This window comes from Rattus norvegicus, chromosome 20 (assembly GCF_036323735.1).
Source record: "Rattus norvegicus strain BN/NHsdMcwi chromosome 20, GRCr8, whole genome shotgun sequence".
Lineage (NCBI taxonomy): Eukaryota > Metazoa > Chordata > Mammalia > Rodentia > Muridae > Rattus > Rattus norvegicus.
Window position 1 is genome coordinate 45437863 of NC_086038.1, and position 27542 is coordinate 45465404.

Below are 27542 nucleotides of genomic sequence, written 5' to 3' on the forward strand. Positions count from 1 at the left end.
AATAGAAGACCAGGCACAGAAATGAGGAATGATATTTTGAGCTCACTTTGCCCTGGACCTGCAAAATTCTAATTTCCCACAAACACAAAGTTGTGATGAGCGTCAGCCTTGTGGACCCTTTAGCATCGGTGTGACGTTTCTCTGAGAGCTTGAGTTCACCGTTCCCATTCTTGGCACACTGACACATTTGGACATGGTGAGGCTGCAGGTCACTTTGTGTCCCTGGTGCTTGGAAGGCTCGTTTTTTGCACCCAGTGACGGTGAAGTTGAGTACACAGGATAACCGTCTACAGGAGGGGGGAATTGTTGTTAAAAACCATTAGGGGGGTTGGGGATTTAGCTCAGCGGTAGAGCGCTTGCCTAGCGAGCGCAAGGCCCTGGGTTTGGTCCCCAGCTCCGAAAAAAAAGAAAAAAGAAAAAAAAATTATGAAGGAGTCCCATATCACATAACATTGTTAGCTATCAGGATCGAGGCCAGGTTTTTTTTTTTCATTTTTTTTTTCCCTTCTTTTGCCCTCTATCTCACAAGTATATTTATATGTGATGGATAATATAAGTGTTATATGTACAGTTAAAACAATCAAGAACGCAGTGTGAACTAAAGAACTAAAGGAGCAGATGAGAGTAAAACACTTTTAACCAAATCCTCAACTCAAAAAAGTTCATATGCTTTCCCCGGTGCCTGTCTACAATCATTTAAATATTATGAAATATTTCATTTGATATATCATATATCATATATATGATATATATATCAGATATATTTGGATGTGTGAAATAATGTATTACATTTGTCTTTTGGGTGTCTGTTTTGTTTTTGAGACAGGGTTTCTCTGTGCAGCCCTGGCTGTCCTGGAGTTCACTCTACATCTGCCTGCCTCTGCCTCCTGAGTAGTACTGTGATTAAAGGAGAACTTATTTCTCTTCTAATTTTAGGTTTTCTTGTGGCTATGTTGATTTTTGTAGCCATAACTTTATGTGGTCAGTTTCTGTTTTAGGACTGGCCTTTAGTGTCCACGTCATTTTAAGTGATATTTGTGGTGATTTGTACTTGTCTTCCTAATTATACTAAACTCTGAGAAGAAAGTAAGTGGGTAATGGTTACATTGCAGAAGAAATAAGACAATAAGACTTCCAAAATTCCTTCCCAAGAAAATCTTCCTTCCCATAAGTACCAAGTCTTACTACTGTCAGGTAGAAACAGGAGGTGGGCATAATAAAGTCTTATTTCATATTTCACAATCAGAAGGGAAGCGGAACATCAGTAAGTTGTTTTGTAATTTTACCCACCAACTACTGTTCATTTATAGAATAGCAGTATTATTTAGTAATGCTTAAGGATATTTTTATTTAGTGACAGTTTTATATGTTTATAAAGTGTATTTTGATCATCTCTACCCTAGTCCTCACTCTATCCAGACATCCTTTAATCCCTCTCCTTCCCACCTTCACGACCCTTTAAAAACACAGAGTTCGGAGTTCATTGAGTGCTGCCTACCTGCACAAGGGATAGGGCTGTCAGCCTGACTCTGACTAACCTGCCAGTGGCCATTCCCCCAACCCCACTGGCAGCCATTGGCTTCCAGGAGTTTCTGAGCTAGAGGTGGGGCCTTACGTGTAGGTTTAGCATAGGCACTCATTGCTGTGAGTTCCTGAGCCCTATGTCCATGTTGTGTGCGAGAGGCAGAGTTTTACAACACTCTCCCCTGTCCTCCAGCCATTGCAGTTTTCCCACCCTGTTTTCTGCAGTGTATCCTGAATGTCAAGGAGCAATGTTTTTAAAATCCTGGCTTGTACTGTGGAGCACTCTGAAGATCATTTTGTCAGGAAACATGGGTTTTATGGAATGGTCTCTTAGATGTAAGTTTCTTTTGGGGAGAATAATTTTGTGTTTCAGTATGAATCCTTTTTAAAATGTATGTTTTAAAGAATTAATCCTAGTTGATTTGTTGTAAACTTAATTTAGAACCTATATTTTCCAGTTTTGATAGCAGCACTGTAACTGTTGTCTTGAGAAGACTGATAGTTTTGTGTACTTTGAGTCAACTCACAGCCATTGGGAGTCAGTGCGGTTGGCTGTTGTACAGTAAGTAGAAGGTTTAAGTAATAACACAGTAATGCAAATGGTCGGATCCAGTTAATATTTTTTCCTTTTTTGGGGGCTGGAGAGATGGCTCAGCGGTTAAGAGCACCCGACTGCTCTTTCAGAGGTCATGAGTTCAATTCCCAGCAACCACATGGTGGCTCACAACCATCTGTAAAGAGATCCGATGCCCTCTTCTGGTGTATCTGAAGACAGCTACAGTGTACTTATATATAATAAATAAATAAATCTTTAAAAAAAAAAAAAAAAGACAAGAGATGCTTTGAAACACCTGACAGGGCCCTTCCTATGTACACTGAAGGGAATGTAAAACATTGTATCCAGTTGACAGTCACCTATTTTTAGCTCTTGTTATTTAGTTCTTCTCTAGGCGTTCTCTGTGGGAAACTTTGTTGACAGTTATTTTATATGGAGATAAATGCTTCCCAAAAGGGATAAATCTTAGAATTTAAAAGAATTAATGGGAGTGTGTTTGGCTAAGAAAGCGTTGGTTAATGAATTTTAACAATTTATGTTTTAGTTGCATTTTTAAAAATTTAATCACCAATCCAAAGGATTGAGGGCACTATGGAAAATTTTATAAATAGATATAAATATTTGCTCATTAAAACAAGTTTCACAGATACTTGTCTAATTTGGCAGAAATGCCCTAGTTCTTTTTTTATAGTGAATAAATACTAATGACTAATTTTTAAAAATAAATGTATTTCTTATAGGTTATGTGCATACCCTGAAAAAGGTGTCATATACCCTGAAACTGGAGTCATAGATGATTGTGAGCCACCATGGGGGTGCTAGGAACTGAACCCATGTCCTCTGCAAACCAGTACTAACTCTGAACTACTAAGCCATCTCTACAACTCAATGGTCAAGTTTTAAATGACCTGTTTAGTGAAGGATTAAAATATCCTTAATCTTTAAGCCATTTTTTATAAATATAAAAACTTATTATTTATAATAAGGATTTATATCAGGATTGAGGCCATTTTTTTTCTTTTTTAAATATTTTTATTAGATATATTTCTTTACTTACATTTCAAATGTTATTCCCCTTCCCACTTTCCTGTCCATAAGTCCCCATCTCTTCCCCTCCCCCTCCCCCATACAGGTATTCCCCCCATACATCCCTCTTACTGCCTCCCCATATTTCCCAACCTTGGCAAGACCAAGGGCTTCCCTTTCCACTGGTGCCCCAACAAGGCTTTTCTCTGCTACATATGCAGTTGGAGCCCTGGGTCACTTCATGTATAGTCTTTCAGTAGTGGTTTAGTCCCTGGAAGCTCTGGTTGGTTGGCATTGTTGTTCTTATGGGGTTGCAAGCTCCTTCAACTCTTTCAATCCTTCCTCTGATTCCCCCAAGGGGGTCCTGTTCTCAGTTTGGTGATTTGCGGCTAGCATTGACCTCTGTATTGGACATGCTCTGGATGTGTCTCTCAGGAGAGATCTATCCAGTCCCTTTCAGCATGCATTTTCAGTCTAGTTGTGGGGCAGGCTCTGAATGGCCGTTCCGCTGCTCTAAACTTTGCTTCCATATCCCCTCCTATGGATATTTTCCCCCTTTTAAGAAGGAGTGGGAGCATCTGCATTTTGGTCATCCTTCTTCTTGAGCTTCCTGTTGTGGTCTGTGGATTGCATCTTGGGTAATTTGAGCTTTTTGGCTAATAATCCACTTATGAGTGCATACCAAGTGTGTTTTTCTGTGATTGAGTAACCTCACTCAGGATGATATTTTCTAGTTCATTCCATTTGCCTGTGAATTTCATGAAGTCATTGTTTTTGATAGCTCAGTAGTACTCCATTGTGTAGATGTACCACATTTTTTAAATCCATTCCTCTGTTGAAGGGCATCTGGGTTCTTTCCGGCTTCTGGCTTTTTTTTTTTTTTCCTTTTTTTGCCCTCTATCTTACAAGTATATTTATGTGTGATGGATAAATAGATAAGATTTTAGTTTTGTTTGAAGTCATTTGATTTTGAACTTAGAAAATCCTTTAAATAAGTATGTGTTTTGAAATACTTTTGGCAAAATGTTTAAGCACGCAGGGGGCTGTAGCAGGGATTGCTATGGACTATATATAGTAAGTCCAGAACAGCCTGGGCTGGAGTTGAGTATGGACCATATATAGTAAGTCCAGACCAGCCTGGGCTGGAACCGAGTATGGACCATATATAGTAAGTCCAGACCAGCCTGGGCTGGAGTCTAGTATGGACCATATATAGTAAGTCCAGACCAGCCTGGACTGGAGTCGAGTATGGACCATATATAGTAAGTCCAGACCAGCCTGGGCTGGAGTCGAGTATGAACTATATATAGTAAGTCCAGACCAGCCTGGGCTGGAGTCGAGTATGAACTATATATAGTAAGTCCAGACCAGCCTGGGCTGGAGTCTAGTATGGACCATATATAGTAAGTCCAGACCAGCCTAGACTGGAGTCGAGTATGGACCATATATAGTAAGTCCAGACCAGCCTGGGCTGGAGTCGAGTATGGACCATATATAGTAAGTCCAGACCAGCCTGGACTGGAATCAAGACCTTGCTCAAATTACATAAAATGATAAGTAAATATAAAAGTGTGAGGTTAGACAAATTTTTGGTAAGATGAAATGCTTTCTGCCTTATAAACATTGAAATAGCTTAAATCCTTTCATATTGTCTGCATGTGGAATTGTGCATGTTGATAGCAATATTAATTCAAAATATAGTCATCTTCTTAGCACAGATTCAGAAAGAAAGCTATCTTATTCTACCTGTTGGCAACTCATGAGAACACATTTGGGAGAGTCCCAACTATAGAAAGATCTACAGGCCACTAAGAATGCTGGGAGTGGATTGTTTAATACCAAACAGTCAGCCCTAAGACATAGATAGGAGGGACAGTATGCAGACTGAGATGGAGATGTGTGTGTGTGTGTGTGTGTGTGTGTGTGTGTGTGTGTGTGTGTGTGTGTGTATCCACAGCCTCCTGAGTGCTGCCAATCACACATACTGGGGTGTATGTGTGTATGTGTGAGTGTGAGTGAGTGAGTGTGTGTGTGTGTGTGTGTGTGTGTGTGTGTGTGTGTGTGTGTGTATGTGTGTGTGTGTCTCCATCCACAGCCTCCTGAGTGCTGTCAATGCACATACACTGGGTTTTCAAGACAGAGTTTCTCTGTGTTAGCTCTGGCTGTCCTGGAACTCAGAGATATCTGCTTGCATCAGCACCACCTGGTTTTTTTTTTCCCCCCCTTTTTTTTGCTGGGGACCGAACCCAGGGCCTTGTGCTTGCTAGGCAAGCGCTCTACCACTGAGCTAATCCCCAACCCCCCACCTGGTTTTAAACACCGTTCTTGTCTCTGTAGTTTTCAAAACTCTTTTTGGTTCTTTTTTGTAAACTTGCAGTGTTATCATTAGGTGCTTTCAATTTCAAATAGAAGTAGTCTTCCCATTCAATGCATTTTGCTTTCTTTCCTAGACTTCTAGTTTAATATAACAAAACAACAACAACAACAACAACACAGTTTAGGGATATTGAATGTTTCTTGTTACATAAACAAAATAGGAGTGGATAAAGCCAAGTAATAGTTTGTAAGTTTCCCTATGTTTTTCAAATAATTGGTATTTGGATTCTATAACTATTAAAAATAAAACCAGGTGAATTCCAGGTGGCAATTGTCTTCAAACACTTCCTACTGTGAATTTCTGTTTCCCCCTGTTTTTGGTGAAGGTATCTTTTCCTTGATATCTCTATAGTCTTGGATGCTAGCGAGAGGGATTTGTGTTTTGGATCAGATTTATGTGCCACTTGTGGAAAACATTTCTTTGGGTCTCATACCAATGTAGGTTCCTCCCAATTTGTCTGGCTTTTATTCTGTGTTTACAAGAACGTGAGTGGAAGCAGGATGCTGGGTGCCCAGCCCTGCCTTCATAATGGCACTACTAACATTGCTTCTCAGAATGGGATGTGTTGTCTCATTCCCTGAGCCTGGTGCTCATCTTGTGAGAACAGGAGACCATCAAACAGACTGTCAGTCACACCAAAGGGGCTGCTCAGGCCCCAGAAAGAGCTTGCCAGCAAGCCATTACCCAAGGAGACCCTGTGGATGGTTGGACATACGGGGGTCTGTTGATATGTAAGGTGATTCCTCAGGAGGCCTCATGGCTTAGAACCAGAACTTTTGGTGCAGAATAGAGCTTTCTTCTCCAATTGAACAAAGTAGTGTATTTATCCTGAGGGGACATGAGTAGCCATCACCAGGAGCACACATTCAAGCTTCCTTGAATAGCATTCCAAAGTGGAGCTGGCTGCATGAACTTTCCTACTCAGAACAAATCATAAATCAAGGCATTTCCCAATATACTGGGAGGGTCGTATCAAAGTAGACTCTGCTATGGGTTTTAGATGTTACCTACCAACATCTTCACTCCTAGCCTGTGTTTGTGCAAGATCCCAAAGGTTGTGCTGAAGTTTGAAAGGATGGCAGGTCAGACAGATGCAGACAACAGATGACTGACTAGGAAGGGAACCAGAGAGCTAAGATAATTTGTCTCTGGATCTGCAGCATTCAAACTCTACAATCACAAGGTTTACATCAGTTGGTTAGCCTTGTGGGGTCCTTAAACTACTTGTGACTTACTGCACCATTTCAGTCTATGCCCCCATCTTGTTGTCTGTAGCATTCATGTCCCTGTGCCTCATGTGGCTGCCCCTTATCCCCCCACTGTTTCTTCACTTCTAGGATACCCTTAATGTTCACCCTTCGGTTTCACTCACCACAACTTGTTATCGTCTGACATTAACGTCCCTTCTCTGTCAAAACTGTCTCTGAAAAGACCTGTGCTTATGACCTCTCTCCGGGCAGATCCAGTGGCTTGTGTCGGTCACTGTTCTTAACACTGGGAACCGGGACTCCTGAGCCCCTGGCCCCTGGCTGCTTTGTCTTAGTCTGCACTGCTGTCCTTGCTCTCCTCAGTGTGCTCTTTCAGGACACCTTTAGCACGGGTTTGGGACACAGCTTCCTTCTATTATGTCTTCAAGGGTTTGACAATGTATGGTCTCAAATTTTAGATGTAATAAAAGTGAGCCTGCAATTCAGATGTCTGTTCTCTCTCTTCATTATTCAACCCTCCTGGCAACCTGAACTCCATTGTCCCCAAGCAGGCTCCTCATCTTCATCTGAGATTCCGTTAACCTTAACTACCCAAGTGTAGTCAACATACAGTTCTGTTCTCTACTCAGGACAGCTACCTTATTGTTAAGAATTTTAAGAATATAGTTTTGTATATAAGATTGGCGATAAATAAAAAATAAAATTGAACAATAACAGTAAGAGCAACTATAATGGACTCTGGCTTATAAACTTTGTTTTAATGCCATGTCCGTGTGTGTGGTCCTGGGTTAGAATGCAGAGCCTCATGCACATGGCTGAGTATGCCACCGTGCTGTTCCCCAGCCCAGAATTACCGTTTAAAGACAGGAACGTGGGCACTGAAGGCACAGTTCATGGCAGAGTGCTTGCACGAGACAGACCCTGGGTTCAATTCCCAGTGTTGAAAAGATCAGCAGATCCCTGTAAGACTTTAGTGTAGTTTGTGTTGGGCTCTGAATAGTACCGTTGAGTGGAAAGGAGCAGCGCTGTGTCCTTTCCTCCCCAGCTCCTCAAACGCCCTCCAGATGGCTTAGCCCAAGTCCTAGTACTTCAGAGGTCCAAAAGAGAAAAGGTCTGGGGCTACACCAGGCCAGCCTGGGCTAAGAGTAAAAACCTGTATTAAGAAACCCAAAGTATTCAGCAGTGCTTATCTAACATCTCTCCTCCCTCCCTATCTGAAAACTTAAACTTCAAAATCCAGTTCCAGTTCCATTTTCCATTGTGGTTAAAGCATCCTTCTAGGTGGGACCTTAAGGGAGGTGTAGACCCTCCTGCGTGCCTCGGGACTTAGTGCATCTTAGGAACCCGCGAGCTGACTCTTGCAGCCCCGTGTCTGATGTCTGACTTTGTCTGGTTAGCACCCACACGCCCATCTCATCGGACACTTCCACATGCACTGTATTTTAGAAAGCAGTCAGCCGTGTTTGGGTTACATGCCTGGTCTACATTAGTGATTATGTGGAAAGCAGCAGTAAAGTTCATTCAGTAGAATGGAATTGTAGTCATTTCCCTCTTGCCTTAGCTTCCTTTGACAGGGAATTGAACACAATTACAAGACGGAGTCGGGCATGGCAGCACACTTGGGAGGCAGAGGCCAGCCAGACCTCCACAGTGAGGCCCTGTCTCCACAAACAAACAAACAAACAAACTTTTAAAACTTGGAGAGACTAAGGAGAGAAACATAAGCTTTGCCTTTGATATAACATGCTTTTCAGTGGGCAGAACAGGGTCGCACCATGCATTTCCGTCTTCATACTTCACCAACAGTGGCAACAATTAGCTACTCTCCTTATATCAAACAGTGTTCTCTCTCAGTGTTGTATAATAATAAAAATAGATGTAAAGTTGGTAAAACTATTGACTGTTTCTGTTATCACTAGAGAAATTTAGTTTTTAAGGGGTAGGCATTAGCACCGATTTCCTTGGTTAGCTTTCTTTTTAAGAGCTCAATACTCCAAAGCAGCTTCATGAAGCATTATAAATTATTCAAACTCTAAAGAAACAACATAGTCAGTTATAATTTAATGCATAGGTACTTAGTCTCAGATTAGATGATCAATTATAGTTACCTGCATTTGGGTCCCTTAAACATTCAAGATGTACTGTGTATATTATTACATTATATATTTTAAATTATAGAGATTTATCATTCTTGTGACTCTGCCTTGGTAATTTGTAATTGCCATGTGTATAACTTCTTGGCTGTCAATCAGTATTTGAAAGTCTAGGTACTAGAGGGGTTGGCTGGTGCCTTAGTTTAAGCGCCTGCACACAGGCATGGAAGACTTGCATTCAGACCCCAGCACACACATTCAAAGTAGTTAGAGTTAGGGGGTCTGCGGTTGGAAACAGAATTCTGGAACTTGTTGGCCAGCCAGCCAAACCACTGTAGAAGTGTTGAGTTCCGGGAGAGTTCAGTATGACTAACCTTTGCCTGGGGAAACACTACACACTCACCACGGATAGGGAACTCATGACAGAGTAAAGTACAATGCCACCAGAGATTAACTTCATCTCATTGGTTACTTAGCAGAATGGATGAGGGGTTGCTTATAGGAGCAGAAATGATCAAAGACAGATACATCATCAAAGCACACCTCAGTACAGGTAACAGCTCAAAAAAGCTGGAACCTGGAGCACACTGTGTAGCCTACAGGCAACTCAGTAGGTTGAGTATCCTTTCCAAGTGACTCAGTTGGTCTAAACTTCTCTCAGGCAAGTGGGCTTGTCTCTCCTTCCTCCAAGCAGCTGGTCTGGTCTCAGTCTCTTCTTTGCCCCTTTGCCTGTCTGTGACCTCAGCAGTTGTAATAGTTTATCCTTGGGAGGGAGGGGCCTAGTAAATCTGATCAGTTTTAGGGACTTCCTGAAGCTATTTTGAGTTGTTTCCCTTCTGGTTTAAGGAACTTCCCTGCTGGGGTATATATTGTTTCAATTTCTGAGGAAATGGCTAGACACTTTTTAATATGGGAAAACACCTAATGTCACCCCCCCCCACACACACACTTATCCATACTTTTAATAAATCCCAGTACTCAGGAGGCAGAGGCAGGTGGATCTCTGTGAGTTCCAGGCCAGCATGGTCTATAGAGTGAGTTATAGGCCTGTTACACAGAGAAATCAAAAAAACAAAAACAAAACTCAAAGTACACACACAAAAAAAATAGGGCTGTTAAATCAAACCATGTTTTTTTAAGTTCGATGTCTTACTATTCTTGTACAAATAATTCAACTGTGCTTTGGCTTTAGGTTCTTCACCTCAGACATGAGAAGCAAAGTACTAAGCTATGATGAAAATGCAAGGACGCTGTATGCTGTGTATAAATGCCATTTGTAAATTATAAACAAATATAAAATACTTCTTTATGAAATCATAACAAAGATCTCTAGAACCTCATAGTGTCAGTTTTCTATACCCCTAATGCCTAAGTTAGCTTTCATTTACATCTTTATTCAATGAATCACTATAGCAATTATGAATTATGTATTTTGTAGCAATTATTTATTATCTTTTATGCCTGTTTTCAGGATTGTGTACAATGTGCTGTTATAATCAACTTTCTAGGGGAAAGGTCACAATATGGCATTTTATGTTCTAGCACATACTGAACTGAGTGATGTGTAGTCAGTCTCAGGCCGGCAGGTGCACGGTCTCAGACGGGCAGGTGCACAGTCTCAGGTGGGCAGGTGCAAGTCTCAGGCGGGCAGGTGCACAGTCTCAGGCAGGCAGGTGCATCAGCTAAAGAAGGAGACTCAGTCCTAACTGCTCCCAAGAGCCAGGGATTTAAGGCTCAGGCTTAGGTCCTGCTTCTGACTCTGAACTTAAATCTTCACTCTCAGGAAGTCAATACTTTTAAACTTTAGTGTCTTGATAAGTAAATAAAGTTGACAGGATAGAAGACTCTTATCTTAATACAGATAAACAGTTCCTAACCAGCATGTAGTTTCAGAGGAAAAGTTTGCTTTGAAAAAATTAAAGGCATGGCTCTGATAGTATGTCAAACTGAGTTTTATATATTTGTTTTATTTTTCAGCTGACATGGGTTTTGCCAGATTATTCAATTCTCCTCTAAAGCCACTTGCAGATTTGGATCCAGTAGTCGTGACATTTTGGTATCGGGCTCCAGAACTTTTACTCGGTGCCAGGCATTACACAAAGGCCATCGGTAAGTGTCGCCTGCTCATGACTGTGAAGTCGTTCATAATAAAGCCGGTGCTGTGGAGAGAACATGCCCTTCTTCTTTGCTGGATGCTCCATAGCATATTGATCTGAGGAGTGGGGGCGTGAGTGAGAACTGTCACACAAAGGGAGATAGGGCAGGAGTGTTGTGCTGGAGAAAAGATTGTTTCCCAGTGTTGTAACCAAGACCTGGTACAGCCTGCCACCTCCCTTGCTGCTGTGGTCTGCAGACTGGCAGTCGGTCCAGCACAGCAGGAAGTACAGTAAGGAGGATGGCTGTGCTTGGCAGCTTGCCGGACACCAAGGAGAAGGAACTAGAGAAAAGCAGCTGTAAGCACGCGTTAGGGTTTAGTGGTCTTCCTTACAGCAGGCGCTCTGGAGACTTTCTTTTCTGAGGGCTGAAAAGCCTCAGCTGTAGGTAGGGAGCCAGGAGGCAAGATTCTCCCTCAGCTCTGGACATTTCCGTACATCAAAGAAAAAGAGAGAGCAAGGGGGAACAAACAGTAGCCGCAAGAAGGACAAGGCCTGGAAATTAATTAATTAATTAATAAGGGGAAGTGGGGGTGGGGGGAGAGAAGGACTGGGCTTCTAGTGCTTTACTTATGGGGACTTCCCTGCACATATGTAGCCAATTTTTTTTCTGCTAAGATTGTTTTCCATTGTATCTTCATTACTTTTCAATTGCTGTGAGAAAAACACCCTGGCTGTGCAACTATCAGAGAAAGAATTTAATTTGGTCACAGTTCCAGAGAGAGTTCGTGGCTGTCATGGTGTGGGGAGTGTTGTAACAGGCAGAAGACACAGTCAGGTGGAGGCAGAGAGAACTAACTGGGAATGGGGAATGGCATTCATTGGAAACCTCAAAAAGCCCACACACTGACACACTCTTTCCTACAAGGCCACACCTCCTCATCCTTCCCAAACAGTTCTACCCACTGGGGACCAAGCATTCAAATGTGAGCCTATGAGGTTATTTTCATTCAAGGTGCCATACCCACCACAGTCGATTACACATACAGTAAGTCCATGGTAAGCCAGCCTCTCACGTGCTTTTCCAGGCAGTTCTGTGTGCCCTACACACTGGAGAGCACTTTTTGAGAAGCACAATTGTAGGAAAATAGATGTGGTGGCTTGTTGCTCTTTATTTGTTTATAATAAATGTAATTGGAGTAAGTTTGAATTCAGCTATTTTTCCATGAGTAAGGAAAATTGACACTGAATTTTGTCCAACTTGCAACTCATTTGCTCGCCCAGGTAGTGAGGTTTAGCTTATGACATAAAAACTTAGGTCCTTGCCAGGTGCCAAGGAATGCTAGTACTTGGGAGGACACTGATGCAAGAAGGCTGTGTGTGAGCTCAGGGCCAGCCTGAGCTACACAGGGAGATCTCAAACTGTAGATCATCTCCAAATTAAGTCATAATATAGCCAAAGTCCTAATTATCCATTCACAGTAGAAGTTAGGGAAATTCTTAAGATAGGGAAAATGTTTGGGTTTATATTTTAAGATAGGGATATCTTTGGGTTTAAAATATATTCATAAGAACATATGAATGCATATTCACTCCTTCTCACCTTTCTCCATACCTGGTCACGTCAGAAACAAGTGTAAGTGACGTAAGAACTAGATAGGAGTACAGATTATAAAATAATGTTTACAGGAAACAGCTTCACACTGCCTGCTTTTCTGAGGTTCTTTATGCTAAATTTGTGAGGAAATCTACATTTTGCTTTTTGTCCTTTGAATAATTGGGATTTGATATGACTAGCAACATACAATACAGTCCTGACTGACAACATTAAAAACATCGAGGAGGAAGAAAGCTGATCGAGCCATTAGGGACAAGAGTGACAGAGGAAGACAGGGAAGGGTTAAAAGTAGCTGCAGGACGTTACCATACGGTGCTGATGGACATCCCTGATGATGGCGCCTTGGCCACATCACTAAGGAAGGTTAGGTTATGTTTTCTAGCCGATTATGATGGTGAGTATGGTGTGGTAGGCAGTGGTTACTGCAGGTCGTGACCCATTACCCAGAAAGCCCATGTCTGTGAAGGGACGCATCTGAATGGACAGAGAAGAGAGACATTACAGCATGGCTTCTCTTGGCAGGGTGGTTTACAACAGAGCATACTGACGTTTGTTGTAGTTAATGAATATAATTAAACCATCTGATTACTTAGTTTATCTTCAGGATGTGTTTGGCATTGTGGTACACTTTTTTTTTCTACATTTTGCCATATTCCTAGCAATATTACCTACTTTTATACTTACTAAATAACATTTCTCAAAATGGACGAATGTAAATGATGTATCTCAAAAGTTAACTCACATGCATATAGCAGAACATTGTAGGTATAGCCTTTAAAGCGTTCTAAGCTATGTCTTCAATATATAAAGCACAAATACAATGATGTATAGTTAGTAAAACGTTTATTACATTGATTTATTTTCTTATTGCTGGTGGGGCCTTGTGCATGCGGACTAACACATGTGACCAGGGAGTCACAATTGTAACCCCTTGCAAACTTTGCCTGAAGCTTTCAGTAGTGGTGAGGCAACAGCTAAAGGAGTTGCTAAGACAGAGTGTCTCACTGGGGCCATGCAGTGCTTGGATGCACGCACTTTTCTTATTAACTTCTAGACTTGGAATTGGTTGGCAAGTGGACTTTCACAGGTTTGCAGGCAGAAGTTGAGTTTTTCACAGTCCTTTTGCTCTCTGTACAGACTTAAGACTAAAGAATTTATTATGCTGGTTGATGATGATATTGTTTCGTTCTATCAGATGTATTATGACCCTTTAGATGATCAGTGTTTCAGTGATTAAATCAGTGGTGATAGTTTGGAATTTATTGTGTCTGGTATGGAAGCACAAGCCTGGAATAGCAGCCTTTGGGACACAGGCAGAAAGATTAGGAGTTAGAGACCAGCCTTGGCTATAAAGTGAGACGTTCTCTCAGACTTCCCTAGAAAGAATCCATTGTTTGTCAATTAGTTTTCTGTCTCTACCAGGACATTTATAAGTACACATCTCTTTTACTTGGCTTCCAATCTGTTATATGATGATGTAACCATCCCATGTTACATAAATGTTGTCACGCACGCACTCACGCATGCGTGCATGAGGTGGGCAGAGGAGTTGGGTCTCTTCTTATACCTTTATGTGAGTTCCTGGGGTTATTACACTTGCATAGCAGACGCCTTTAGCCATCTTGCTGGCTCTATGTAAATCTTGTTTTTGTTTATTTAAAGAGGGATCTCTTAAATCTCAGGCTAGCATTGAGCTTTTGATGTAACTGAGCATGATCTATAATTTCCACTACGAAGATTGCAGATGTGTGATGCCATGGCCTGTGGTTTTGTGATGCTGGATTGAGCCTAAGACCTTGTACACTCAAGGCAACCTCTTACCAAGTGAAGTGCATCCCACCTTCTGTTGGCTTCCTTAATATGCTTATTATATTTTACATATTGGTCTACTGAGATGTTTGTGCGTGTGTGTGTGTGTGTGTGTGTGTGTGTGTGTGTGTGTGTGTGTGTGTGTTGGAATTATATATATCCAGGAATTCTGACTAAGGAAATGAATGCATTTGTATAAAGAGCTGTGTTTTCTTTCGTAGACATCTGGGCAATAGGCTGCATATTCGCTGAGCTCTTGACTTCCGAACCCATTTTTCACTGTCGTCAGGAAGATATAAAAACAAGCAATCCTTTTCATCACGATCAACTGGATCGAATATTTAGTGTCATGGGGTTTCCTGCAGGTAATTTGTTGCCCTTTTCAAAATACTATTTTGAGTTACATTTCAAAAATGTTTCTTTGTAAACACCTGTATAAAGTTTGTTTTGTGTTTATTTTTAAACTAAAAAATTAGGAGAATTTTAATAAGGTATTTTCTATTTAAAAAAAAAAACTTTTTTTTTTTTTTTAAAGATAAAGACTGGGAAGATATTAGAAAAATGCCAGAGTACCCAACACTTCAAAAAGACTTTCGAAGAACAACGTAAGTAATTCTAGATTACCTTAGGCTGTGAGTGCTGGGAAACACAGAAACAATCTCTGAGACTAAGCAGTTGGTGAACAACAGAAATTAATGTTCTTGCACGTCCAGGGTGCATGTGTGCAGGCGTCTGCCCTGGCTGCTGTGGTGTTTCGTGGTAGAAGGCAAAGGTGTGACTCTGTGAGCCTCAGCCAAGACATCAGTACCGTTCATGGACACGCACCCCTGCTGCGGTAATTAATAAAAATATGGAACCTTCTATCCCGAGCCAGCACCTGCACCCATGGGGCCACATGGCGCTGTGTGGTACTTTTATCTCGGTGGCTCCACACTGCCCCCAAGTACTCTCAGACCCAGGTGGTCCCTGCGTCGTTCCACTGTGGCACCTTGCCACGCTGGTGTCTAGAGTTAGTTCCAGCACCGGAGGGCCATATGGAACTAACCATAACGTTTCTCTGGTTAGTGTCTCTCCCGGCAGCTCTCTGCTAGCTGTGAACTCTCTGGTTCCAGCTGCCCGGTAAAATCTCGACACTGGAGGTCCAGCATCGAGCGGCTGGCCTATCACAGCTCCTTGCCACGGACTCTTCCCACACCCACACTCCTGACAACTGCCCCCGGGTAGTTAGAATATCAACTCCCAACTACCCTGTGAAGTCAGGACTCAATAAACTGTAATTTATCAATCAGATTTATATGTTAAATTCTCAATCCACAATACAGCCACACAATAAACTCACAACCAATTGATAAAGATATAAACCACACACCTACATAAGATAAATTGACCTATAGAAATCCATCCATTGAGAAATATTCATAACAGCCTGTATCTATGTAGAGATGCATGGCGAGGATCATTTATGTCTGCTGCCTCCATGTTTCTTCTCCTCCTTTCTCCTTCTCCCCCCTTTCTAAAACGTCCGTTCTCGCCTCCCTTTCTTCTCATCCAATGACAGGCCTCGTTTTATCTTGTGTCTGTCTTCACCTGCATAATAACATCAACCTACAGACCCCTTCATTACAAACACCTTTGAAGGCCTCCCTGTTGATACATGTCGAAGATTAGGTCTCAGCATGAATGTTGTGGTACAAAGACTCAGACATGTTAATTACACATTGTAGCTTCCCTAGGAAAATGCAGTCTTTAAAAAAAAGTGTATAGATTTAAACAAGAGACTCAGATGTGGGGTTGGGGATTTAGCTCAGTGGTAGAGCGCTTGCCTAGCAACCGCAAGGCCCTGGGTTCGGTCCCCAGCTCCGAAAAAAAGAAAAAAAAAAAAAAAAGAGAGAGAGACTCAGATGTTAGTTACTGTGTCATACCTGTGATATAAACAATATTTTCCAAATGATTTTAGCATATATACCTAATTTAGGGCTGTAATCCTAAAAAACAGAAGCCTAGCCTGGTGGCACACACCTTTAATCCCACCACTCCAGAAACAAAGGCAGGCAGATCTCTGAGTACCACACCAGCCTGGTCTACAGAGCGAGTGCTAGGACGGCGAGGGAGGCACAGACAGCCAAACAGCCAAAATTACAGTTTTACAGTTACAGTTTTCATATGATAGAGGCCTTAGTTCAGCCCTGCAGCTGTAGTTTCGTTCCTGGCCAGGTAAGGGTCAGTGATGGAGATGCTGTAGTGAGGAGGCAGGAAGGGCGGTGCAAGGAGGAGCTCGTGGTCCAGGGTCAGCATGGAAGGCTGCTACAGAGATGCATGTTGGGTAGACAGGAAGCGGGTGCAAATCCAGCCTCATTAGTCAGGATTCTCTAAAGGAAGAGAGCTGGCAGTGTGTGCATGTGTGCGTGTGTATCGGCTTATAGGAAGGAGACCAGTTGTCTCAGCAGTGGGTGTCTCGTACTGGAGAGGCTGAGCATCTGGGAGTGTTCAGTCTGTGTGCTGGATGTCTCAGCAGAGCTCCCAGCCTTCAGCCTACACTGGCATTCCAAAGAAGTTGGTTTTAATGGTGGTGAAGGGATTTGACAGCAGCAGGACAGGCAGACTTGCCGACAGGAGTGAGGGCAAACAGTGAAAAGCAGTTTTCTCCTTTCACGTCTTTATCCGGGATGTCCCCAGAGAGGTGCTGCCCAAATTTAGGGTGGGTCTCCCTGCTTCAATCCAATAAAAGGAAGTCCCTCACATTCCCAGCACCTCCTCGGTGGCTCACAGTTGTCTATAACTCCAGTTCCAATGGAGCCGACACCTTCCTCAGATCTCCAGTAGGCTCTTTGTGTGCATGACAAAGACATACATGCAGCCAAAACTCCCATATACAGAAAATAATTTTAAAAAGTAAAAGGAAAGGGACCCGAGAGGGTTCAGCAGATGAGAGCACTCACTGCTCCTGCAGAGGACCCAGGTTAGTACGAATACAACAGTTGACCGCCTGCTGGAACTGTAGATCAGGGGAGCTCACCAGCTTCTGGGCTTCTGCAGGCACTGTGTACACGTGGTGCAAAACACCACACACATTAAAAACTAATAATGATAGTAAAAAAAAAAGATCGCTCTCTGGAACGCACGAGTGGCTTGTATTTTATTTGATTCCAGAAGTTGACGACCAAGATCATTTCCGCTTACAAGGAAAATGGATGCCTGGCAGAAATGAGAGCCCAGCCCTGTTCATTTCTGGCTCCTCGTGCACACAGCCTTCAGCAGGAACCCTAGCCCTGCCTTTGGAAGGACACATCTCACGGTTGGGCCTGAGCTCTTTTGCCACTGCACATTTTCCTCAGCAAATCTCACAGTTTTCATTGCCATAGCTCACCACCAGTTAAGCTGATTGATGGTCCCATTTTGTACAACTTACACATTTCTTACCCAGGCCAGGGAAGGTGGCTTATGGTAGAAACAGTTGCAGCTCAAGATCTGAATGTAGGAAACTGGATGTGACCTATTCTATAGCTCCACATGTTCATTGTGATACCTGCAAACAGAAACATGTGTGCATATACAAAAATATGTCTCTTTTTCAAAGTGTAGTAAAATTTTGGCCTAGAAAAATATTTCAGAATTAAGGGGTTTTTTAGATTCTAAAATTGCTTTGGATTTCAATGTCTATAGTTAGAGCTGTCTACCTCGTGTATATTACACAGCTTTTCCTAGTTCTTAAACTCACTTATTAAACCACCAGTGGACTGTCAGCCTGAATTAGGACTCCTGTCTGTCCTCCTGAGCCTGGGCCTGTGTGCTCTGTGTTCATGTTCTAGGGAATGGCCCCATGACTCCTTATTGTTCAGACCTGAGGCCTGTGACAAGGGCTTGCTGTCTCAAGGTCATTTCATTTACCCTACCTTGCTGGAATAATAACTTGCTTTTTCTTATCAGGGAAAAAGAATTCCCAAAATACTTTGGACATGAATTACTAAGAAAACAGTGGGTGTTTTGTAATTGTTCTAAGGTGTCAATTCCAGGCAGCTCCTAGGAAGCACAGTGAGGCTGAGGGAGTCATGCAGCTCACTGGGAAGCGTTTGGATCTAATCCTCAACAAGGAGAGGGAGAGGGAGAGGGAGAGAGAGAGAATATGCATTTGAAAGAGATCTTACATTTACTCTCAAAACCTGAATGTTCAGATAAACACAATTTGATAAATACTTTAACAAGTTTATATCACGTTGGAAACTCTTCAGATCCTACAACAGGATAATTCAAAAGATAAATAAAAAATACACGCTTGCCTAGCAAGCGCAAGGCCCTGGGTTCGGTCCCCAGCTCCGAAAAAAAGAAAAGAAAAAAAAAAAATACAACTACAGTGGTAGTTATACAACTGAATTCAGCAGTAAGACGACAAATTCAGCTTTTCTATGCTAGTAACAACCTAGTTGACTGGACAAAGAAGACCTAAGACTGATAGAGAAACCTGATTTCTCTGTAAACTGTCAGGCTTCTTCCCATTGCCAAACCCCGTATCCACCTTGTCCATGTGTTCTCTGATGCACACCTAAGTATTGTCGGGGGTCCTGTGCTTCTACTCCTCTGAGAATGAGTGTTCTTGGGGATTTGTTCCAAGTCTAACTGGAACTAACCAGGGGGCTGCGATGTACCCTGTTGTCCCAGACACCTGAGATGCTGAAATGGGCTTGAGGCTAGCCTGGGCATGCAGCAAAATCCTCTCTCAAAGCTGCACACAGGTTAGAGAGGTGGCTCTGCAGTGACAGGACTTGCTGCTCTTGCAGAGGACCCCAGTTAGATTCCCAGCACCCAGTGGTGGCTCACGGCCATCTGTAATTCCAGTCCCTAGGACACAGAGATCCACCTACCTCTGTCTCCTGAGTGCTGGGATTAAGAGTGGTCACCACCCTATGTAAACACTCTGAAGAGGCACCAGTTCTGCTTCAAATATAAATTATAAAAAGCAGAAAGGGGAAATTATCACTCACTAACAAGGGCTATAGTTTATATTTTGAAACCATTTACATTTTAAATGATATCAATAATTGATGTACCTAGACTTTCCACTTCCTCAGTGAGTGGATATTTGCATATTCTCCTGTGTCCTGATATCACTTATCTCTTACACTAGGCTCTGGAGGCTGCTGAGATGGGAGGGTGGGTCAAGGCCAGCGTGCACAACTTAGTGAGGCCTGCCTCAGAACCTAAAGGGAGCAAGGTGGGGAGGTTATGTTCAGCTGGGGAACTAACCAGGGGAGTCTGTAACACCCATGAGCAGCTCTCATGGTCTCTGCCACTGCCAGCGGAGAAACAAAGCAGCCATGTCTTGGAGGGGTCTGCCTCAGAGTGGCTGCTGAGTCTCAGGAGTTGTGTATCTCTAGCGCTGTGGTTCGTAACCAATGTAGCCATGTCTAACGAGACTCCAGCACTGGGCTCTGGGATGATGGTGTTGACAGCACCCCTGTGTGTTCATGAGTGTCAGAGTCCTGAGCTGTCTGTACACCTCACAGAAGCTTGCCGAAGAGCTCCCCTTTGGGAATGTGATCCGTGTGCTCCTCTCACCGTGTGCTTGTGTCCTGCAGGTATGCCAACAGCAGCCTCATAAAGTACATGGAGAAACACAAGGTCAAGCCTGACAGCAAAGTGTTCCTTCTGGTAGGTGCTTCTCTCCCAGATTGAGACCTTGTGAGCACACACGTCTGGTCCTGCTCTCTGTGAAATTGTCCCCGCCAGTCTCCCTTTTGAAAGGAAATCAGAAATTAATTAATTGCTGGATACTTGAGAAATTGAATCTTACTCTGTTAAGGAATCTTCCATAACTACTAGTCTTAATTTATTAAATGATTTATATCAGAAAAAAGAAAGAATTTTAAGGGGCCGTATTGGTAATTTTGTGAATCTGTTTATAGTGCTATTGTACAGTACAAGGTGATGTGAGGGCTAGCAAGGTGGCTCAGTGGTCAGGGCACATGCTGCCCAGCCTTGGCAACCGGGGTTTGATCCACAATCCCTGAACCTACATAGAAGAGTAGACTGTATAAACAAATGCACATGTACACATGTTTGTGCACATGTGTAAGAGACATATTTGCTGTTAATCATGTTAGATGTTTACACAAACGTCAGGTAGTTGATGTGTTGGTAACCTTTTCAAATGTTGTCACATTTCTTATTTTTGTTGTTATAGCTTCAGAAACTCCTCACCATGGATCCAACCAAGAGAATTACCTCAGAGCAGGCTCTGCAGGACCCTTACTTCCAGGAAGACCCCCTGCCAACATTAGAGTACGTATTCATTTATTCAATTCCTTCTCCAGTGTCTTTGCTCCAAGTCAGAGGTGTTGGGTGCCCTGAGAGGCAGGAGAGTTTGCCTGAGTGCTTTGCTCATGAGGCCTGCAGAGAAAGCCCTCCTCACACAGGCCCATGCCGGTTTCATGGTAAAAGCCAGAACAGAACAGGTATGACTCAGATGCTGTGCTGTGCGGCAGACGAGAGGTTGACCTGAGGGATGGAGCTTGTGACGCCTGTGACACTCTCCCTTCCCTCTTACCTCGCCAGGCACGCACTCCGGCCCTGTATATTAGAAATGCATTTGTTGTTCTGGGGGGAAATTAATGTCCATGTTAAAGCAGATACAAAATCAGTTAGATTGGTGCTGATGAAGTCGTGTGCACAGAGTTCTGTGTCTTACACGTGTGTGTGCTAGCAGTAGTCAGCAGGACGGACAAGTGGTGACCCGCTCCTTCCTGATTGCTTAAATTAAGTTGTTTGGAAAGTGTCCAGCAAACACCAGCCACAGTACAGAATAGGATGCAAGTTAAGAAAGAAGGTGAACTTTGAACGTAAGGTGATGGAGTTACAGACATCAGGTACTGACGTGAGTTTCTTTATATGGCTTCAGTGTGTTCGCTGGCTGCCAGATTCCATACCCCAAAAGAGAGTTCCTCAATGAAGATGAACCGGAAGAGAAAGGTGACAAGGTACAAGCTTCCCACAACACTGGCTTTCAGGAAGCAAGAGCGGCAGAGAGATAAATGGGTGTGCACTGGAACCGTGTACTGAAGTCTAAACCGAATTTCCTGTTTTGTTTTAATAGCCCCTAATTCTGGTCCCAGTTGTTCCCCATTTTGTTCACACAGCGCCAGCCCCACCCTACTGTGCTTTTGCAGTACCTCTCCAGGCCTTTTATGTTAAGTGAATCTAGTAGCCTCTCCCTAGCCTTTTTTCCCCAGAGTCCTGATTGGAGGGGCTTTTGCCCACCTCCTCCCAGTAACCATTTAGTTTGGAGGTGCTGCCCAGTGTCTGGACTTCAGGGGACATTGTTGTCTTGGGCTTGCTGTGTTATACTCTGGGATGATGTATGTTGGAGTTTACCTGTCTCAATCATTCCAGTCAGCACCTGTGCAGCCAGGTGTGCACCCCAGCTGTGTGACAGTCACATGTGCACATCACGCACTGAAAGGAACTTTCTGCTTATCTGGCTTCACAGTAAAATTTCTGATCTTTTCTTCCCTGTAAAAGAACCAGCCACAGCAGCAGAACCCACATCAGCAGCCTGTAGCCCCCCAACAGCAGGCAGCAGCCCCCACACAGGCTCCTCCACCACAGCAGAGCAGTGCCCAGACCAATGGAACTGCTGGGGGAGCCACTACCGGTGGCGGGGCCGCTGGAGCCGGTCTGCAGCACAGCCAGGACTCTGGGCTGAATCAGGTGCCTCCAAACAAGAAGCCCCGGATTGGGCCTTCGGGTGCAAACTCAGGCGGGCCTGTTATGCCATCGGATTATCAGGTTCGCCCTGAATTTTCTCCTATTTGATGCAAATATATTTTATTTATTTTATGAAATATATTTTATTTATCTTACGACTTTTAACAAGTCCTTTTAGAGTTAAATAGTTCTTAGCTCCAGAGTCGTATATAAAAATTAGGTGTTGCATTTCTAGCATGATATGGAGGGGTGATTTCCAGTGGTATTTCCTGTGCTTGTGAGAGAACTTCATATCACAGCTCGCTTTCATAACACCCCAAGGAGAGACAGGAGGGGGCCTACGGCTTCTTAAAGAAATGTTACACATATGGGCCACCCTGGGTAAGAAAGACATGACATAAGCATTTACTTGGACAGAATCAAGAGCACTTAGAATAGAGACAGATCCTGAGGAGATTTGCTCTCAATGGGAGGAAGTAGACAGGAGCCACATAGACACGGGAGTGGTGAAGGCCGAGAGGCCACAAACAATAAGTCTTGGTAAAGTCGTGACAGCACTAGATAATGCGGAGAGCACGTCTGTACTGCTGATTGAGTCTGTATCGTTAGCGTTCCCTCCAGTCTTCTGGTTCTAGGATTTACCAGGAATCACACGCCTTCAGGGTGGTTTTACACGGTCTCCCAACAGCGTCCCTAGCTTCTGCCTCTAAGAACTCTGCCCGAAAGGTTGGTTTTCTAGCACAGTTTGCTATTGGAAGTGAGAATCCACAAGATGTGGTCATTATCTTACTGATCCATTGTTTTCACTACCACATTGTTTTGTTGTCCGATGTCAGTCATGTAAAAGTTTAAATTACATCTCAGGGAGCTCCTTCCTGCCTTCCTTCACCAGTGCAGCTCATGTCCCCACCACCGCCCCAGAGTCAGTGCTAACCAGGGTAGGTAGGGTCTGAGTGGGCTGGTTTCAGACAAGCAGAATATAGCAACCTCTGTCTGTGGGTCTGAGCAGGAGCCTCATGAGGAAAGTAGCTAATATGTCTGTTCTCCTGTGAGGAGTACCTTGACCCCCCCCTCTACAGTCACTAATTCCCTGCCCTGCTTTTCTGTTTTTTCCAGCACTCCAGTTCTCGCCTGAATTACCAAAGCAGCGTTCAGGGGTCCTCTCAGTCCCAGGGTACCCTAGGCTACTCGTCATCTCAGCAGAGTACCCAGTACCACCCGTCTCACCAGGCCCACCGGTACTGACCCACTGCCCGCTTGGCCTCGGGGAGCACAGAGCCGGCGGCAGGGTGGTTTCTGCAATACAAAGAACCCCACGCTGAAGACTGACGTCATGCAAAGCGCAGATGTGTGAGAGGGAACCTTTGCATGCTAAGTATTTTGAAGGACGAATATCTCTTCTTCGTTGACTTAAAGAAGAGTCTTGTGAAGTGTCCCCAGCCCTCTTCCCCGCATGAATTCCTCTCTGACTTTCCTGATGAAGCGTCTTTTCTACCCCAGCACTTCTGCATCCTTCAGCAGTCTCTGGAGGAGTTTCTGGTGCACCTTTCTCACGCTGTAGCAATCATTATAATTTATCTTGTCTTAGGATCTCAATGTTCTAGGAACAGGGCTCCAGTGCTGTAAAGTTTTGTACTTCATGAACTGATCTAGCAACACCAGTCAAATGCACCTTTTAAAGCACTACACAGTCTTCACAGACTAACTGCTTTGCTCTTGGAAGTCTTAAAAAGAAACTGTTACTGTCCCAAAGTACTTTACTATTATGTTCTATTTATCTCTTTCAGGGAAGGTTAGTGAAAGACACGTGTGGGACAGACCGTGCCCACAACCAAAAACAGCTTAGGTCTTTGCAGCTACCTGCTTATGCTATGAAGAACTGAAGTACTTGGTGGTTTTTATATAATCATTCATGGGGAACTCAGTTCCCAGAATCATCATATTCTGAATAATATTCAGTGATTAAAATTATAATTTTAACTTCATGTAGCTAAGTCTACTTTAAAAGAGGTTTCAAGAGCTTTGATGGAATCCAGTCCTTTGGGACTCACCTGGAAGTCTGAAGAGACTGTTTCCTGCACTAGGACCTCACAAGGAGTCATGCTGATCAAAGCGCGCTTCGTCCACTTGAGGGAAAAGCTTTTTCCATGTACATCTCGGAGCTTCTCTCAAGGCGCTGCTGGTTCTTCAGTCTCTTCATGTCTGGTCAGCATGAGTAACTTTGTTTCATAATCAAGGATGCTCAGATAGAAGCCTGTTAACTCATCTGCAGTGTTCTCCATTTGTATGGACAGAGCATAAAGTGACTATTTTTAAAGCATGTTAAACTTTTAGGTTTCATTCATGTTCGAAGTGTGTATTATGTATGCATAATTTTGCTGTTACTGAGACTTAACGCTGTCAAGAACCTTTTTTATTGCACTGAATGCTTTCTTTTGCCCCTAGGAAGAAACTTAATAATTGTGCCTACGAACTATGGGCAGATAGTGTGAAGTAGATGAGGTGAAGATTTGCATTTCCGTGATCTACGAATTAGAGGGGGTCCTTCCTTAGCTCCTTCTGAGGACCCCCACACACCTCCAGAGTCGAGGAAACGTAAAGGCTTAGCACTCCCATTGCAGTGCAGGGCCAGGATACCCTGTTCTGATGCCCCTGCAGTGCCCAGCCTTGTTCTCCATGGTTGTTGAGCTAGAATAAAATAGCCAGTTGTTGTATATGCAAACTATATGATTTTTAAAAACTATTCTTGTGAACCTATCTACCTGGTTCTGATACTCTGGGGTCCATATACAAGTAAACTAGGATTTTTTAGAAGCCAGTATACATTTTGCACTATTGATGTAATACTGTAGCCAGCCAGGATCATACTGATTTCAGCATATTTATGCTTATAAATAGTAATACAGGCTTATAGTGACAAGCATACCAGGGCCGAACATGAAGGCATCGACACGTGACATGCTTCGTTGGGAGGAATTTCTGACCGTCTCCTTAGATTTCTTTTTATCCCTTATATCTTTTTTAAAATAAGGATCAGCCTACTGCATCGTGTTGCTATCCATATAAAGTTCTGTCCCGTGCCCTGGAGCCCTTTGTCCAGGGCCACTGTTCCCTTATCACAGGCCCAGTGCTCTGCTGGGTGGGAAAACAGAGAGCAGGAGACATTTCCTTGTTACAGCCAATCCCGTGACAATAAACTCATGTGGGAGTGTCAGGTGCCATGAAGGTCCTTTTGTTTACTTCTGAACCCACTTGGATAACCAAGCTTCCTTCTGCATTTTATGGTAAACAGTGTTACGGGGAAGCAGGTCTGTCTGACCACTGAGGAGAAAGCCGGTGATGAGCCGTCACACAGGCATCTATGCATATTTGAGTTCACAGCAGCAGGCAGCAGCAGGTGGTGGCCCCTGTGGATAGCGTATTGTACTAGGTGGTTGTGGAAAGTGACAATGAAAACAAGCCCTGCTCTGGCCCTCGAGTAAGCTCCATAGTAACAGGCATTAGACCAGTCTGTGTGTATCCATAGTAACAGGCATTAGACCAGTCTGTGTGTATCCATAGGTATATATTAGGACAGTGCTCTACACAGACTGGATCCACAGTTCGGCCATGTGCACTCACACATTCATAGGACTGTTCTGGTAAAACTGACTCACACAGGGCACTTTGTCATTCGCTCCCAGTATCTGTTTTCCAGGACAAAGCCAGAAACCTTCGCTGTATATACAACTGGGCTCCACATCGCTGCACTGATTCTGACCCTTTGAGTGTCCCTTCTTCCTCAGGGTGGGTGATGCGTACCTGTGCCCAGTACTCTCAGAAATGATTTCTGTTTGTCCTTTCCTTTCTCTGTCAAGGAAGCAAAGCCTTTTGTATTCATTAAGGCCATAGTCCATGGGTTGGGACCTCTAATAGGACCATGGGACCCATGGAGCTCCTTAAGGGTGGAGTTTACCTCCGTGAGCCTTGAGTGATGGTATTTCTCTTTGACCGTTTATTAGATACTATTTTATTCTCTAGGGACACAGGGAGGCACCCTCTGACTTAGGGGAGCTCGAGTCTAGGGAGGGATTGAAGGGTTGAGTTGAAAGGTTTCTGTTCTTTATATTAAAAGTCACTTTTACCCGTAGCTTTGTGGCAAGGTGTTTGAGGGAAAAGATTGAGGCGTTTGCGAACAGAGTAGCTCAAAGTAAGGTAGCGTGAGTCGGTAACTTGAGGCTGAAGCAATCCCTTTGATGAAGTAAACCATGAAGTGAGATGCAGAAATCAAGGAGGGGACAAGTCTACTTTTTATGTCTGCGCTTTGGAAACCTTAGGACTTAAGAGCTCTGACATGCTGCACTCTGTAACACGGCTTCATGGCGGGAAGGGAGGGCCTCACGTCCACACACGCTGGCTGCCTCGTTCCTGGCTGTCCCTAGCTGTCCCTAGCTGTCCCTGAGATGATGCTGTGCTTCACTAGGAGGAAAAGCAGTTGGAGAGTAAGACTTGCGGCTTGCTTGCTTCTGAGATATAGCAACAGCCACATGCTGCTCCCTCGGTGACCGAGAAAGACCATGAAGGGCCGTTGGGCTTATGGAGACCGGAAGAAGTCCAGCACGAGTAATAACTTTATACAAGGTGTAGCAGTTTAGGTCCTCTTAATCATCAAGAATAGTTAGATACAGCCCCAGTCTCAGAAGTGTATGGTCCCCGAGGCGGTACTTACCTTCCAAGCCGTTTTCAACAGGGAGTGACGCTAGCGTGTTATATGGGAAATACCTAAGGCACTGTTACCACCCACATAGTGAGTAAATTAATACTATTTCATTTAAAAAAAAAAAAAAAGCTTTGTCTGGGTAGACACTAAAAGCATTATATAAAGCCAAGACTGAGATGTCCTTTTTAATAACAACTGATAGTCCTTTTATATATGTTACACAGTATGTCCTTTCTAAACTAGTTTGTATTCCTGATAATTCCTGTTTGTGAAGTGTACCTCTCTCTCACTTTGGTCATTTTCTGCACGCACCCCCTCTGTATGATCGTAGATACTGCCGCGGCTCTCCTTGCTCTGCTGTGATGTGTGTACCCCAAGCCCACTGCCCCCCGAAGCCCACTCTGGGGATGCAGGGTGTGTGGCCTCGGCGTCTTCAGAACTGGGTGCTTCTGCTCTGGAGTTACCCGGCCACCCTCCTCAGAATGGCTGTTCCAGCTATGATGAGTTACGTCACATTTATTTTGTATTCTTGGTTGAAATAAAATTTAATTGACTTTGTTTCTGCGTGAATTATTTTAGGAATAGACACACGTTTTTTAAATTTAATGAAGTATTATGCTCATGTGCACGTGTGCATAGACAGAATAGTGCATGTGTATGCAGTAGTACAGAGGGACGTCTTAGGGGCTCTGTTTCTGTGACAAAATACCTGAGAGCAACTCGGGGATGAAAGTGTTTACTTCACCGGCTTGCTGTCCATCGTCCACAGAAGTCACGGTAGGAACTTGGAGGCAGGAACTGAAGCAGAGCTATGGAGTGGTGCTGCTTACTTACCTGCTCG

General features: G+C 43.6%; 1 protein-coding gene across 4 annotated transcripts in view; it reads left to right on the forward strand.

Annotated features, from left to right (window-relative positions):
- Cdk19 (cyclin-dependent kinase 19) overlaps positions 1-27259 on the forward strand; it is a 140211-nt gene extending 112952 nt beyond the window's left edge. For 3 of the 4 annotated variants that reach the window (XM_008772985.4, XM_017601657.3, XM_008772986.4), the window contains 8 exons: positions 10762-10893; positions 14526-14669; positions 14840-14909; positions 19878-19950; positions 20483-20580; positions 21197-21275; positions 21817-22083; positions 23119-27259. In XM_008772985.4, the coding sequence (XP_008771207.1) occupies positions 10762-10893; positions 14526-14669; positions 14840-14909; positions 19878-19950; positions 20483-20580; positions 21197-21275; positions 21817-22083; positions 23119-23247 (992 nt within the window). In that variant the 3' untranslated portion in view covers positions 23248-27259. The remainder of the gene's footprint in view (positions 1-10761; positions 10894-14525; positions 14670-14839; positions 14910-19877; positions 19951-20482; positions 20581-21196; positions 21276-21816; positions 22084-23118) is intronic. The other variant, NM_001107634.1, reaches the window with a different exon arrangement.
- Positions 27260-27542: the final 283 nt, after the last annotated feature.